This window comes from Solea solea, chromosome 7, assembly GCF_958295425.1.
Source record: "Solea solea chromosome 7, fSolSol10.1, whole genome shotgun sequence".
In the NCBI taxonomy this organism is placed as follows: Eukaryota; Metazoa; Chordata; class Actinopteri; order Pleuronectiformes; family Soleidae; genus Solea; species Solea solea.
Window position 1 is genome coordinate 26,382,603 of NC_081140.1, and position 17,047 is coordinate 26,399,649.

At 38.2% G+C, this 17,047-nt stretch overlaps 1 protein-coding gene across 6 annotated transcripts in view; it reads left to right on the forward strand.

Moving 5' to 3' along the window:
* Window positions 1–1,325: 1,325 nt before the first annotated feature.
* Window positions 1,326–17,047, forward strand: part of frya (furry homolog a (Drosophila)) — a 67,795-nt gene continuing 52,073 nt past the window's right edge. For 2 of the 6 annotated variants that reach the window (XM_058633425.1, XM_058633426.1), the window contains exon 1: window positions 7,616–7,856. In XM_058633425.1, the coding sequence (XP_058489408.1) occupies window positions 7,787–7,856 (70 nt within the window). In that variant the 5' untranslated portion in view covers window positions 7,616–7,786. Of the gene's footprint in view, window positions 1,730–7,615; window positions 7,857–17,047 lie in introns of those variants that run through there. The other 4 variants (XM_058633429.1, XM_058633428.1, XM_058633424.1 and 1 more) reach the window with 4 other exon arrangements.

Here is a 17,047-nt window from a genome sequence, read left to right on the forward strand (position 1 = left end):
CTGGTTCATGCTGAGGGTGTGTCCCCTTATTATTCACTACAGGGCAGAGCCCAAGGCATATGTGAACTGAGGGGAGGATTGGGGCACCCCTGGGGCCCCAATAGAGTGTGAAAAAAACAAAACCATTTTAACATTAAAGATATCATTAGGTATATTTAGACAGGGTGTGAATCACAGGGTGAATCTGTCGTAAAAAGTGCAAATAAAAGAAAAATAACATAATTGAAATGCCATGGCTCTGTTTTATTCCAAAATCTATCGTACATATTGTTCAGCAATTTAAAACTATATTTATATTACGTATTTAATGACCTTTCACAGCCCACCTGCAGTACCTTCATAGCCCACTAGGGGTGGTCCACACTTTGGGAATCTCTGTTGTAGTTTGGTGTAAATAACACAATTATAAATTAAAGCTGCAAGCAGCACTGTGCGGGTCCTCGCGGCCACAGCCCTGCCGGCAGGTGGCGCTTCGTTTTTGACTCAGTTTTCATGTGCTGATGTTCTCTGGCCGCGTCTCTTATCTCACATGTGATGTTTTGTGCAGATCGGACGTTTTTGTTGGTCTTGGGCTGCGTCGTGTTTCTACCAAGTTTTGTGAAATTTGGTGCAGCCCTTAAGGGGGCACTACTGAGCCATTTTGCAGCACTTTTCATACATATTTCCCTTATTTTATAAAATGTTACGCCACTTTCTGATTTAATCGGTTTTGGCCACCGCTGAGTACGTCAAATATGCGATCTTTTTGGAAGGAAAACTACTATTTCAGGAATTCTATAGTGTTATATTTGTATAATATATAATAGTTAAGCACCAGCTACATGTGGTGGGAAGGAGGGGGCGCAATATCCTATTCTTCTTCGGGCCTCATAAAGGCTTGGTCCGGCCCTGCTACAGGGTTTGAAACAGGGACTTAAAACACATGGGTGTTTTTTTTGTTCCACTTTTTTTACTCGACACTTTCACTTATTTCCTGAACGACACCAGATGTAAATGCGAGGAAACAATGAGGGAAACAAAATGTCATGCGTGTGTGTGTGTGGGGTGGGGATTTGGGGGAGTGTTGGATTAGATTAAGGGAAAAAGTGTCCTTTTATCTCCTGCTGCCAGGAGCGAGACACGTCGTTAAAACTCAGATGAGTATAGACTCCAAAACAAATACAGGATATTTGTTCATGAATGCCTCGTGGCTGTGGAGTGGGTGTGGACACTGTAGCTGTCAGAGCGGCCTCTTTCTCTCCCTCTGCAGTTATGACTGCCCCCTCTCTTCTCTCTCTCTCTCGTCTCTTTTCCTCTGAGAAGTGGGAGGCTCTAAGTCATCCAATACCTGCCACATTCATAAATGTTACTGTAACTTGTCTAACTGCCTCGACAAGTGCAGAACACACGAGCACACACAGAGAGACAGAGAGACGTTTACTGTCCTGGGACAAGAGGAAGAAGAATATTTTAAACATCAGTAGTTGAGCAAGAAGAAAGGAAAAAAGAAAGGCTTTAAATGACTCCTTTGGAAGAATGATAGAAGTGGCCGTGTCCCAGTCGTCCAACATGTCTCTGGAGGAGAGTCCTGGCAGAGACGCAGTGGAGAGTGAGACGGACTGCTCGGAGGGGCTGGACGAGGTCGTCCTGGGACGTATCGCCGGTTTACCCCTGGATCCGTTTCCACCCAGAGACTTCAGAGGGAAATTCAAAAAGATGCGCCACAAAAAGAGGCCGACCATTCTGGAAAGTAGGTGCTGCTTTGTTGTGTTTTGGGGAGTTTGAGAAATATAGTTCAGAAACTCTTATTTTCTTTATCCTTTATTCAGAAGGATCCTATTGAGATCAAGGTTATAATAGTTCGGAATTTTACATTTGTTTTTAGAGTGCGTTTGCTAGTTAGGGTTGCAAGAACCCTCTTGAAACTGGAAGGATTATTTCTATTGTTACTTTTTGTAAATGCCTATAGTTTTAGTTTAGTTTTTATTAGTTTTAGTGTTAGTTTGAGTTTTTTTGTATATTTACCAGGAGCAAGGTCATAATAAGTATTGTGTCATAAAAACAAAAGCAAAAGATGCCATTTTAACAAAAATGTGTGAGGACAAATGATGAACAACCATCCCTGAAGCAAATATAACAAGAAAATATAGACTGAAGTGCAAAATGTGCATTATACTGCTGTACACATTTGATTCTTAGTTGAACCAACTCAACCCAATTAACTACATAACCAATGTCCCACATGGTACACAAAACAACAACTTTGAACGTGTTTAAAAAAGTCAGTCAGTCTGTTGTAAAAGTAAGTGTTTTGCAGCTCATTCCATGTCCAGAAGAAAGCAGTTTTTACTTTTGGAATATAAACTAACCCTTAACCCTCCTCTCCTCCACTTTAAGGAGCCTTTATTCAGTGTAAAAGGCTTCTTAAATATTTAATTTCAAATGCACACATCACAGTCACATGGTTTCGTTTGCGGAACATCATTAACAACAACATGTGGGTAAACTCCCAGAATCCCTCAGCAGCACCTTCTCTGTGTCGCCTCTAGTCGTCACTGTTTCCTCCTGGGGTTTTGACAGAATAGCACAGAGAATGACAGTGTCCGTGCCTCATCCTGGTTTTCCCTTATAAAAGAGATTTTTAATCTTAATGGAACTTCCTGGTTAAGTAAAGGAGTGAAATCAGAAATTGGAATTCAGTTTTTTTGCCACAAATTGGTAAATAGTTTCTTTATATCGTCTTGTTGATCAGTCAAAGCTGCTTCACATGACAGTTTTACACTTTCACTCATTCACTCAGTCATCAGGAGGAACTTAGAGTTAAGTGTCACATCAGCACGTAGACTTGCGTCGGCGGGAATTTAACCTTCGACCTCTTAATGCTACTGACAGGAGTTCTTGTCTATGAAAACAGTAACAACGGAAGAAAATGAATGAAAAACTGTATTAAAAACTACAACAAACAAAAGTAATAGCAAATAATAATAAACCATTAAAAATATAATAGGGCTGAAATAATTAATTGATTAATTATTAATTGCCAACTATTTTTTATAATCGATCATTTTGACATTTTTGATCATTTAAATCAATTTTGCTGATTTTTTTTTTAGCTTCTTAAATGTGAATATTTTCTGGTTTCTTTCCTCCATAAAACTAAGAAATCATTAAAAAAAAAATTCTTGTGGATAAAAAGATGTCTGAGAACATCATGATTTTGAGGTTTGGGAAACATTGATTTTATGGAATAATAATAAGAAAAATAAGAATAGATTGCAATTTGGAGTCCTAATAAAGAACAAAAAAATGCAATAAAATCAGTTAATTAATGAATTTGATATTTTTTGTTTTACAGTCCAGACAATGTTGATTTAATGTGAACAAAATCATTTATAAGAGAGTTAACCGGAAAAGACCATATCTAAGTTTTTACATTACAAACAAGTGTTTGTAACAAGATTCACTTCACAGCTTATTGGTCATCAGAGTTTTGGAAGAGACGTATGAGTGAATGATTGTCTTCTTGATCGTCATCAGTTCGACCTGCAGAGAGAAAACTAACTTAATATTGTCTCAAAGAGCAGAATCATGAGTCCGCATAAACATTAAAAAACACTGAGTATTGAGTGGCAAAATTGCATTAAATGCTAAATCTTTGATTTTTTTTCTATCGTGTCTAAATCACACATAGTTGTACAGATCTTAACCAAACTTGGTGCACTCGTTGCTCTCATGATTCAGAACAAATTTCTAAAGTACTTCCATTAGCTCCGCCCACCCATAAGTCGGCCATTTTGGAAAAACAAAAATGGCTAGTCTGCGCATTTGAACCAACTTGTCCTAGCATGTTTGAGCTAGCTGCGTCAAACTTGGTCCATATGTTCTATTTATTATTATGTTATTATTATGATACCATCAAAATATCAACGACTCTAATGTGAAACAAAATTAAATTAAAGCTTTTTGCATATTGCATTGTTTTAAATTGTGATCAATTTGCTTAGGGACCGAAATTTGTTTTCTGACATGTATTGGAGTTAGGATGTAATTTATTTTAAGTCAAGAACAATATTTATGATCACATTTCACGAGACATCATTAGAATATGAACCACTGTCCTCGAATGCAGCTTAAAAAAAATCCAAAGTTTCCACCAATTGTGAAATTTGCTTTCATTGAAATTCTCCTAAAACATCAAATTGTTAAAAATACAACAATGAATCTGAAGCTTTTGTGATTCTGCTAATGGTTTTGTTGCAAATTCTAATTTAAAAAACAAACAAGGATGAAGGATGAAGAATGTTGGACAGTGACTCCAGATGAGTGGCTGAATGAGACGCACATGCCTCACATTCTTCACCTTCATCGGAGCTTGATAATGTTTTTAATCAGCGCTGAACATGTCACAGCCTTCACTTTACCCTCAAGTCTCTAAAGTCAAGTCTTTAAAAAAAAAAAGGACTTGCAGGAAGTTTTTGGTAAAACACACAAGAGAAAAACAAAGAAACAAAGCTGCAAACGTCACGGAGTTTCACTGCGGCAGCTTCTGTTTTTTAAGAAGTGAAAGTGATCGTCTTCCGGAGATACAAAAAACTGTTTTACAAGATGTATTAAGATAAGATTAACCCTTAAAGTCTCATTATAGATCTGATATTTCTGTCTTATCTTCCTTCTCGTGTCAGAAAATTTGTTTTTATAACATGACCCATGAATTATCTTCTATTATCAACTCGGGGGGGGGGGGACTCTGGTCGTTACAGCAGCAGAGACGGTCAAAATGTAGAATATTTTTCCATATGTAGAATATGGAAAAATATTGAATATTATGATTAACAGCAGTGAGTAAGCAGAGTAAATACAGCAGGAGCTGGTCATTGACAGTGTAAACATTGCAACTGTTGTAGGCTACTTTCTTCTTCTTGCTGCTTCACCAATAATCAGGTTTGAACAGTTAGTGACTTTGTTTTAGGTTTTGTTTTTCCTATAAAAAAGATTTAATACAATTTAAGTATTAATTTAAGAAAGTAAGTATTATAATTTAAGAAACTAATTTTTCCATAAGTTCTGACCAGGACTGACTAGGTTGTGTTCAGGACAGCTATGACTGCTAGCATACTGTAAATCAGACGTTTTTACTGTGCAATTCTTGAGAGATTTCAAATTAAAAGTCACATATTCGCCTGTATTTGTTGCCACCGTGGCACATGAGAACCAAAAAAGACAACATTTCCCATGATTCCACACTGCATTGTTTTTCAAATCAGAGACTCCAGGCGACAGATATTACATACTGTTCTTCAAAGTCAGAAAAAAAAAAGAATAAAAATCCATACCAAGGGATTACATAACTTCTTTCCCCCTCACTGGACTGCGAGGTTGACCAGATTAAACTGTTTGGGCTGAACTCCATAATGACATGTTTTTGCAGTCAAGCAATTGTCCATAATGAGTTAGATTTGCTGCGATTAGTCAGTTTGTGTTTATTTTTTCAGTGTTTTCTGTGCAAACATGGTTTAAAAAAATGCTGGCGCTGTATCTCTCTATAAGCTAGTGCGTATTGAGTCTCCTTTTGACCTTTACGGCACAGAAAAACAAACAGTTAACGGCGAGACGGATCGTGCTGTGGTTCTCGTCTCCGTAGCTTTTATCCTTGTTTTCTGCATATACATTATAGGTCATCTCCTTCTCCTTCCGGGTCAAAGACCAGATCTGACTCCAGTAAGACTAAGTGTATACATGCAGGAGTAATCGGACTATGAATCACATTTTCCAGGTATGTTAGTCCTACTAAGACTACCTTAGATCTTAGTCAGACTAACGTGTTTACATGACATTAGGAAAACCAAATTATTGTCTTAGTCCGGCTAAAATTGGACTTTTAACATGCATGTAATGTAATGTAATGTAATACTATTGCGTGAACTAGAAAGTTCTCTCCTTGAGAAATTCATGCCAAAAAAAAGTCGCCCGCTCTCACACAGTCAGAGGAAGTGGAAACAAATTCCTGTGCCCCCTCTCTTAATGGCAGCCACTGCAAAAGTTAATGAGTTCTTCCTGTACTCATTCACCACCATCACCCTGTCACCAAGTTACAACCGAATCACGCCTGTACTTTTTCATCTCATCGCTGCCTAAAAGTCAGACCAATAAATACTCTTAAGTATGAATTTGTGAGCGAAATCTGCTATAAACGTCACAACATGGCAACTTTAGGATTTTACACATTGCCTTGTTTTGACAACTTCTCACCAAAAAAAAAAAAAACCCACATAACCTGCTCTGTAAAAACTGCAAACACCATCCCCGCTCGTGTCTTTCATGCAGCTCTTTCACTTCAGTCCCTGTAGAGTTGTTTAATTTTCTCTTACGGCTCCACTGAAAGAGCGAGTGTGAGCCAAAAGGCGTCACAACCCTCGTAAATGACGCCATCAGTCACAACCGAGCTGTTGTTCAAGGTGCGACTGAGTCTGAGTTCATGTCTCCTGGAATAAAAACACACACAGTCTCTGCAGCGGGAGGAAGAAGACGGGCGGGGAGGTTTTTTTTTAGTGAGGACATAAAGCACCCTTAACTCACCGACAAACCCCTTACCTTAACCTATCGACAGAGTTGTAATGTAACAAAGTACAAATACTTTTACTTTTCCTCCACTACATTTCCTCTATCTATCTTTGTTAATTGTTACTACCTAATAAAATCAGATGAAGATTTGGTATTATGGTCTGTATTTATAAAGAGCTTTTTCTAGTCTTAATGAGCTGCTTTACATTACCGTTTTCACCCATTCACTCACTCGGGGCTAAGGGTCTTTGCTCAAGGACACATATAGACTTAGCGGAAACCAGGAATTGAACCCACAACCTTTTCAGTTGAAATACAACTCACTTTAATATTTTTACTTCAAAAACTTAAGTACATTTTATATCAGAAAATTACTTTTGATACTTAACTACAGTAAATGTCATAAACTTTAAGACTTTTACTTAAGCAATATTATTAAAAAAAAAGGACTACTTCATTTTCTGGTAACAACTTTTACTCAAGTAACCCTGTTAACAAAGAACTGCTATAAAGTGACCGCAGTTTAACATCAGTGCTGTGAAGAAGGTCAGAGGTTAAAAGCCAACAGTCCGTTAATCCCATCTCCTCCTCTCTGCTCTTTTTTTTTTATTATTATTATTATCCCCCCAACCACCACCACCGCTCGTCCAGATGTTCACTGTAACATGTCGTACTTGACATGATGTCATATCTACAGAGTGTCAGTCAGTGATGGAGGCGTGTCACATGATCCCCGTCCTGAAAGAACAAACGAAAGAGGAACAAGGCCAGGAAGTGCTGTCATCATTATCACATATATATACACACACACACACACACACACAGAGAGAGAGAGTGGTTATTATTAACCTCCCTCCACTAAGAGGATTGCTTCCTGCACTCTCAGCCTCCTCCGCGCTTTTTATTTAAAGGGAGCTTGTGTTGCCTCCCACTGCCTGCCACGGCTTTACAGAGACACAGAGAGAGAAAGAGAGAGAGAGAGAGAGGGAGATGCTGAGGGAGGGAGGAGAGGAGGGAGGAGAGGAGAGGACACTAGAGGAGGGGTAAAGCACAGCTCGGCTGTTTTCCTCAGGATCTCGTCAGCACATACAGAGAGAGAGGTGACAGCAGGATCTACCTGCTGCTGCCGCTGCTCCCAGCTCTGCTGCTGCTGCTGCTGCTGCTGCTGGAGGTTAAAACCAACAACTACTACCAATAAAAACATTAAAAAAGGAGGGGGAGACGTTTGGAACAGGAAGCTGCAGCCATGACCAGCCAGCAGGACTCAGGCTTTTTTGAAATCAGCATCAAATCCCTCCTGAAATCGTGGAGTGGCAGTGAGTAGCTTTTGTTGTTGTTGTTGTTGTTGTTGTTGTGCAACTCCTGCTCTACTTTAACATCTGACTTTATACACTCTTTATTTTATTTTTTTATTTTTTTTTTGGGCTCTTGTGTTGCATGACTGGGACGTGCACTTGTATTTTTTTTTCATTGTCCGGCAAACACAGGAAGCATCTCACCTTTTAGTATCAGATAACCACACTTACAGTATATGTCTCCATGACAACAGCCACAAACATGACTCAGTTCACAGAGAGTCTGGTGTGACGATGAGGAAGTTGTTTCATTAAACACACACACACACAGTTTTTGTACGACACCAGTAGTAATAACATTTTCTTTTGGTTTATTATTTTTTTTACAGATTGGTGAGTCAGCATTTCATTTCTGCTGATTCACTCTGCATTATTTGTACTTGAGTGAGTCTAAACGGCTCATATTAACCTTCAGAACACATTTTTTTTCCATTGCTATGTTAAAACGTATAAACAGAGGTTTATATGCAAGAATGTGCAATAGGCTACTATATAAATACACCTGAGAGGAAAAATAAGTAAAATATGTTAAAATCTGATTAAATTTGTGAAATTTGTAAATAAGTCACAGTTCAAAGTTCGTTTTATGAACAAAACCTAAAATAAAAAGTCGATTTTTGTACTCTTTTTTAAAACAATGCAACATAAAATGAATGGTAACTTAACTTTGCCTCAACAAAAGCCTAAAGATGTGACCTATAAACACACACACACACACACCCAGGATGTCCATAATATTATCATTATTATTAGTGTTAGTGTTAGTGTTAGTATTATTATCATTAATAATGATGGTAATAATAATAATACATTTTATGTGTGGGCACCTTTCTTAAATAAGAAGATAAATCAAACAACAGTTAAGATGAAATAAAACTGACAATTTCAACACAGTAAATGGTAGTTTAAAGATTAATACCACATAAAGAGTTGTGTAATTTACTGAGGGTGCACCTGCGGCACGGATCTGTGCTGTGCGAGCACTAAGGGTTAAAGTGTAAGGAGGACACAGTAATAGGATTAGTCGCGGTTCAGCTCGGCTGCATGTTCTGTTCACAGTGAGCGTCTCCGTGCGGCTGCACTGGGAGACATTCCTGCCCGTGATGTCTGTTTTATATAAGACACACAGCGTCTTGGGTTTTTTTTACAAAAGCAGACAGACGTTGAAACTAAACCTAAACATCCACTGACTGAACTGTTCCCTCAACCCCAAATATGATTAATATTAAGTAACTGCTGAGGAGATGTGAACGTATAAATAGAAGTGTGTCGTCTGCATATGCTGTGATCCTGTGTTTGTATCCGTCGCATGTGAAATGTAAAGCGATACTTGAGCGCGCGACGTTTCTGTCGCTGCTCTCAACGCTGAACCATCTCCTGTTGACATTGCATAATCCCCACTGTGGCTCACTTTGCTGATAAAGACACAGTGACCAGTGTCACTGGTGATGGCCGGCTACAGCTTTAAACATCTAACATTCACATCCTGATCCCAGGCTGATGTATAATCTGTTATAAAAAAAATGTTTGTGTGCATGTTTGGGAACTGATCAATATAGGATATGAAAGGTGCAGTGCAAAGATTTAGCAACATACAGTATATTAGTTGCATTTGCAGGTGAATATCCCTCACGTTACCTTATCCGTCTAATATCTGAGTGTGTTGGACAATCTGAATGAATAACATAATTTTTCTTGCTCAGTTTTTCTGATTTCAACTATGTTTTTACTGAAAAAAACTTAATTTCTGCTCAGTTTTTTTATTTTAATGATATTTCTTGCTGAAAAAAGCTTAATTTCTGCTCAGTTTTTCCTGAATTAACAACATCTATATTAGAAAAACAGTAATTTCTACTTTTCTGGAGTAGAAGGATCTTTTTTTTTTTCGGAGAAGTAAATGCTATGTTTTTCTGAATTAGTGGATTAGCTTTTTACCCTAAACAAATGAAGTTATGCTGTATTTCTTAACTAATTAGATATTTTTTCACAAAAAGTAAAATTCTGCTGTTTTTCCTGAATCAGCGAGACAGCTTTTCCCTAAAAGAATACATTTCTGAAATGAGTTTACACAATTTTTCTCTATTTTTCTAAATTAACATAATCATTTTTTCCTGGAAACAATATTTGCTCTGTTATTCTATAATTAACTAGATGGTTTTTTTTGGACCATTCACATCATTTGTCCATTGCGAGCTACTGTAAAAACATGGTGGTCCACAAAAGACAATTGGAACCCAACTGTAAGTGAAAGAGTTATTAAAAACTGACTGTACATTTTATTTTATATATTTTCCATCGTGAATTGAGGAAATTGTTTTACACAACTGACTTGGCTCACCAACATACAGTCCTAGTGAATTCAGAAAATATGCACAAAAACATTTTCTCAAAGTTTACAGACATTCTATCACCACCATGTTGTGTATATCACCGTTGTACATTTGATGTTAAATATTTTTGTGTATTGTATTGCTGCTGTCTTAAAACAATAGTATTTTATTCTATTCTATTCTATATGTTATTTATGCCCTTTAGGAACCAGCAGTACTGTATGTGGGTTGGGTTTCTCCCCCACTCTCTGTCAAATACTGTTTGCATTAATAACTTAAGAGTAAACAAAGTCAAGGCCTTTGAGACTCTGGTCTGTTGTTAAGTCAGCATGACCAGCGCTAATAAAACTGAGGCAACTGTAGCAGCACAGAAATAGCATTGTGTGTCAGCAGTGTGAGGTCTGCAGGTCAAATTGCCTGAAGGCCGGACCACGACCAGCCAATCAGAGCAGTCGATGCATCTTCAGTCAGTGTGAACAGATTTTGATTACATTTCTGAGGGATGTAGGTTTATGCTTTGACTCGGGTCTTTGGCCCTCTTCTCTGTGGTCCCCCAACTTTGATGGTGTTGCTGGACCTCCTTATCTATGATCCGGTGCCTCCCTTTCTTTCCTTTTGCCCTCTGGGCGTGCGCTGTAATGCGACTCTTGGGATCACATTGATGTTCATCGTGAGGACATGGCCCGAGCCAGGTCCACCTGCTTCTGTTGATTATGGAGTGCATATCTTCCTGTTGGCTGATGTTGAGAAGCTTATTGTTCCAGATGGTTTTGAGCAACAATAATTATATATATATATAGGATTTTGCGCAGACATGAGTTGGGATGTATGTAGGTTAGGACCCAAGAAAGTACAACTGCACACAAGATTAACAATAATCAGGAGAAAGATTATCGCCAAAATGTAATTACCTTTTTTTGGATGTAGGTTAGGACCCAAGAAAAATGTGATTACATCTTGGTGATAATCCTTCTCCTGATTATTGTTAATCTTGTGAGATACTGTTAATCTGACACTTTGGGCAGAGGTTTGCACTCTCCATGCTTTCTCTAGTCACGAAAAGCAGCTAAGATTTTTAATGAAAACTAAAGGAATAAGCCAATGCGACGATCAATATCAGTATTGGATGAGTGAAATGTTTGGACAGTTTGACGAAATGCAGTTATGCTTTGGCTCGGAATGAGCTGATACAATACTCAGTATAAGTATTGGTCCGATATCGGCCAAAATCACTGGGTTAGATATCGAAACAAAATTCAGTCTGCCAATCAGAGCAGGAGATGAGTTGTCCAACCTATAATTCAGTCATTTTTGATTGGATTTTGGAGAAGGTTTCTGGGTATTTAGGTCATGGTTCAAGGACTAAATGAATAGATTTAGGTGGTTGTCTATTTCCAGATTCTGGATTTTAGTTTAAACTTGCAAGAAACACAGGCGTGTATTGACACTGTAGGAAATTAAGCAGCCCTTTAGGGAGGTGAGCTGATACAGTACTCAGAGTGTCAGAGTTGGTCTAATTTCTGGATTGGATATTGAGTCAAATTTGATCTGCCATTCAAAGCAAGAGATTCTGTCAAACCTAATAATTCAATTATTTTGAACACATTTTCTGGGGACAGATTTTTTTCTAAATGGACTGAAAATGGAATTATGCTTTTACTTACTGTTTTTTTGGGGGGATGAGCCAATACAATACATGGTATCATGGTCCAATGCTGGCCAAAGTCCCTGAAATGGATATCGAAAAATGTAAAATTTGAATATGGTATAAAAGTTTCAAAGTAAGATGTGACAAGTAGTCGTGAGTCATCTCTACTTTGTGCTGTACAGTTTGAAATGTTTATCGCTTCTGTTGTAACTAAAGCTGAATATATGATTATTGATAAACTGAGCTTCAGTGAAACATACGGTAATTGAATCTCCTCCATTTTGCTGGAGGAGACAGATGTGGACATTTTCACAGTGACTCTCCCTCACAGCAGGCAGCAGCAGCAGTTTCCACCATGATGTCATGTTTGCTAAAAACAGGGATGATGGTCAATAGTTTTAGAGCGACATTTTAATCTGCTTTGCATGGAGGTCTGTAATCACTCTCACTCTCTCTCTCTCTCTCTCTGCCTCTGCTCAACCCCAGTTTTTGTGATGGTATATTAGTATGAGGATGTTGACAGTCCTGTATGAAGTACTTGTTACGACCAGGCCTAGGGGAAAACCTGATCACAACATTCATAATGAGACTCCCTCTTCTCAATTCCCAATAAACCACCAGCAACAAGTCAAACAAACCATTTTACAGGTTTATTAAAATCAAGCACAACACGTCTACTGGCAGTCTGGCTGTGAGTGGTTTGAGGAAGTCTCCTGCAGCTGGGATGTTCAGGCCTCTTATTCAGGTTGCTTCCAGGCAGGACCAATCAGCTCCCAGGCTCCACCTAGACTCACTCACACAGGTCAATCACTCAAAACATGCACACCTGCAACCCATCTCACACTCACATGCAGACACATACACACAGGGAAAAAGCATTCACGACCCTGGGGTCGTAACACCTCCCCCCTTAAAAGAGAACATTTCTCCCCTAAAGAAATGTTCGATACAACTAAAATGCTTAAGTTGCATATTTTTTGATGTTGTACCTCCAAACAAACTACAGAATATCTTCAGATCTGAACTACATTAAGCAGAATCCACACCATTAGCTACATGAGTGGGTGCCACTCCCACAAGGTAACAAAATGGCTACCACCATGAGGTAAAAACATCACAAGACAAATTAAATTTTGTGCTTTTCCACAATAGTAACAAGTGTCCCACACAAAGTGGAGTGAAACAGCCACAAAGCAAATGGGTCAAACCAAAGTTGCTGCCACAGCAACACACAAAACCCAACAAAAGTGAACTGCCACTACCACAGCACAAAATGGACACTGGTCCTTGACCAAAGTTACTGAAATGAATCAAACGGACTGAACTGGAAAGTCAACTCCACCACATGAAGATCCACTGATCTATAGAGAGACATCATCCCACTCAAAAATCACAATTGCACACAATAAATACAACAGTAACACACAAGTGACCAACACACAAAGTGGACTGCATCAACCATAACAAAAAATGGTCACTGTAGTCAACCACTGACCACACACTAATGTTGCCAACCTACACCTAAGCTGCAACCGAAAAGTGACCCAACGAACATGGAGCGCAGTTACCACAAAACAAAGGTCACAAACCACAAGTTACTGTAAACAAAGTATTTATTGTGACTTAATAAGTGATGTGAATTATATTTGTAAAGTGCAAAAACTGAGGAAAAAGTAAAGAGACACCCAACCTATCAGGATGAAGCTAAACCTAGCTAGTCTTCAATGGCTTGCCGAGCTCGAGGCGACTTTAAACGCTGAACTCAGTGCATCACTGAAGACCAGGCGTAGTCAACAGCAACACTCTGAAGCGTGCCCCCACTCAGGATTACCACCAAAAATAAGAAAGGCAAAATAACAAAGTGGCAAGGTTGTGACACCTGCCCGGCGGCTAACTAGGGTGCTCAAAATAAAACACTATCACAGTCAAATAAAAAGACACTAACCATACACACTAAATTCACCTCATGGATGTTCAAATCTGGACCAACTCCAGTCAACCTATCCAGGTGTCTTATCCCGGACGAGCCTCCAATTGTAACGACCAGGCCTAGGGGAAAACCTGATCACAACATTCATAATGAGACTCCCTCTTCTCAATTCCCAATAAACCACCAGCAACAAGTCAAACAAACCATTTTACAGGTTTATTAAAATCAAGCACAACACGTCTACTGGCAGTCTGGCTGTGAGTGGTTTGAGGAAGTCTCCTGCAGCTGGGATGTTCAGGCCTCTTATTCAGGTTGCTTCCAGGCAGGACCAATCAGCTCCCAGGCTCCACCTAGACTCACTCACACAGGTCAATCACTCAAAACATGCACACCTGCAACCCATCTCACACTCACATGCAGACACATACACACAGGGAAAAAGCATTCACGACCCTGGGGTCGTAACATACTTTAAAGTGATACTTTTAGAGGAATAGTACAAGTATGTTACCAGAAAATGACTTTGGCAGAAGTTGAAGTCACTTTTTATAATATTACTTAAGTAAAAGTCATTTTCTGATATGAAAGGTACTTAGGTTTTAGAAGTAAAAATAGTCAAAATTAATTAAAGTGAGTAAAGATAGAGCCATGGTGGTAGGGCGAGTTGTCTTTCAACTGGAAGGTTGTGGGTTCAATTCCTGGCTCTGCTTGTCTATACAGTATGTGTCCTTGAGCAAAGACACTTAGCCCCAATTTGCAGTTTTGAGAATGGGTGTGAAAAATGTGTGAATGGGTGAAAACTGTTGTGTAAAGCAGCTCATCAAGACTAGAAAAGCTCTATTTAAATACAGACCATAATACCAACTTTTCTTCTTCTGATTTTACCTGGTATTAATGAGTAACAAAGATAGTTAGATGAAATGTAGTGGAGTAAAAAATGTATCCCGTTTTCTTCGTACCTGTCCGCTGTTAAGTTGCGTCAAAGACACACAGATACAGACTTTCAAAATAAACTTCCTGTTAAACTGGAAATAATGAACTATCTATGTTGACGATAGCCAAACACAGTTGCTAACTTGACATATTAACAATGTTGATGCTCGCTCACGTTGTTTTGTCAAATTTTTAACAAATATAACAAGACATTTCTACGTTTTTAATCCCCCAGTAGCTAACCAGGGTATGTTGTCAGTTACTCAGGTTTAAACTGGAAATTTTACTCAGTCAACCACTTGCTAACAAGTATTTTGCTTTGATGTAAAAATCTTAATGACACAATTTCCCTCCTCATTACATAATATGATTTAACAAATACTTTTATAAACAGTGACTTTTACTGGTTTCCTCCCTTCTTCTTTTCTTTTTTTACTAGCCTGGAAGAATAATTCACTTAAAAGAAATGAGAGGATTAAATTAGTGACAGTATGGCTTTGTAAAAGCATCAATTGCCCACTACTTTTCTCACAGAAGTGCATAGTCAGAGTTTGTCCCAGCAGCTGAACAAAGTGCTCCCAAATGACTGTGTTGACATTGGAATTTGTGGTTGAGCGACAGAGGTCAGTGGTATCTAAATATCCACCCACTCTGTTCACAAACGGCTGCTAAAGTGGATGTTTACTCAGTGGCACAGTCTCAGTGGACTTGCATATAGGAAGCTAAATTCTTCTGTGTATATGTAATCACGTGTGTGTGTGTGTATGTGTGAAAGAGAGACACTTGTTAGTCTGATTATGTTGTCCCTCAGGATCTCCACCGTGCTCAGGGTGTTTCCAGAGCGGCGATGATGAAATAATTACTGTTACAAGCTCAAAACACAGGGAGCTGAAGATGTAGGCCGCGTCGTAACGCCATCCAAAATCAATTAATCAACATTTAACCCAATCACTTTGTCACATTAGTGATTGCTTTTTGGGTTAAATGTGAATTTTGACAAATATTTTAGCCACTCTTTGACCTAATTATCATTACTTTTTTTTAAAGATTGTCCAAAAATGTGGCTAGAAAAGGAAGCTCCTTGTTACTACTCCTCCTTATGAATGGTCACGTTTTTAAGTTTAACTCAATAACACAGTTTTTAAGTAAAGATGTATAATCACTTACTAACACGTAGCAATAGGGGGATTATCAGTCATGAATTTGGCATAGTTTATTCCCCTGTTTTCCAAAATAAGCAGCTAATTTACAGCTATTTCTGTAACACATGACAATTGTTAAACAAATAACTTCAATATATGGTGTTTGGTGAATGAATCACAAATTTCATTTGTGCACGTTATTTCAAATATAAGCACAAATTCTAAATAAAAGGTTGGTAAAATTCCTGCTAATTAGTTTGGGGACCCAAAATAAACCATGACCATACCATGACCCATCTAAAGGTCCATTTACACTCAGTGTTACTACTACTCCTTTTGAATTGTCATGTTTTTAGCGTTTCCTCAATATCATAGTTATTCAGTAAAGATGTCTAGTTACTTACTAAAGTGGATGTTTACTCAGTGGCACAGTCTCAGTGGACTGCATGAAGGGAGCTAGATTGTTTGTTTGTATGAATATGCAAGCACGTGTGCATGTGTGTGTGTGTGTGTGTGTAAAACAGACACTTGTTAATCTGATTATCATCCCCCAGGATCTCCACCGTGCTCAGGGTGTTTCCAGACTGGCAATGATGTAATGCTCACTGTTACAAACTTAAAAAAACACAGGGTAACTCCATCCAAAATCAATGAATCAACATTTGACCCATTTATAGAAGAATTTTTGACACATTTTTGATTCATTTCAGGCTTGAATGTGTGAATTTTGACACTATTATTTTTTATTATTTGTAATAAATGTCCATAAACTTGGATAAAAAAAAAAGTTACTACAGAACCCCATTACGACCCATCATGTTTTTAAGATTTCATCAATATCAGTGTTTTTAAGTAAAGATGTACATTAATATATTAACACGTAGCAATAGTGGAGTTACCAGTCGTGAATTTGGCATGGTTTATTTCAGTGTACAGCTTTGTATATCATTTTTAAACAAATAACTTTGAAAGGATGTTTGGTAAATGAATCACAACTGTATTTTAGGCATGTTATTGAAAACAGAAACACATGAAACCTAAATAAAAATGTATTTGTGGAAAAAGATCTCCTTGGGTCCACAGTACAATATGCAGAACCTCCTTATGAAGTGACACGTTTTTAAGTTTTCCTCAACATAAAAATAATTCAGTAAGGATGTTTATTCACT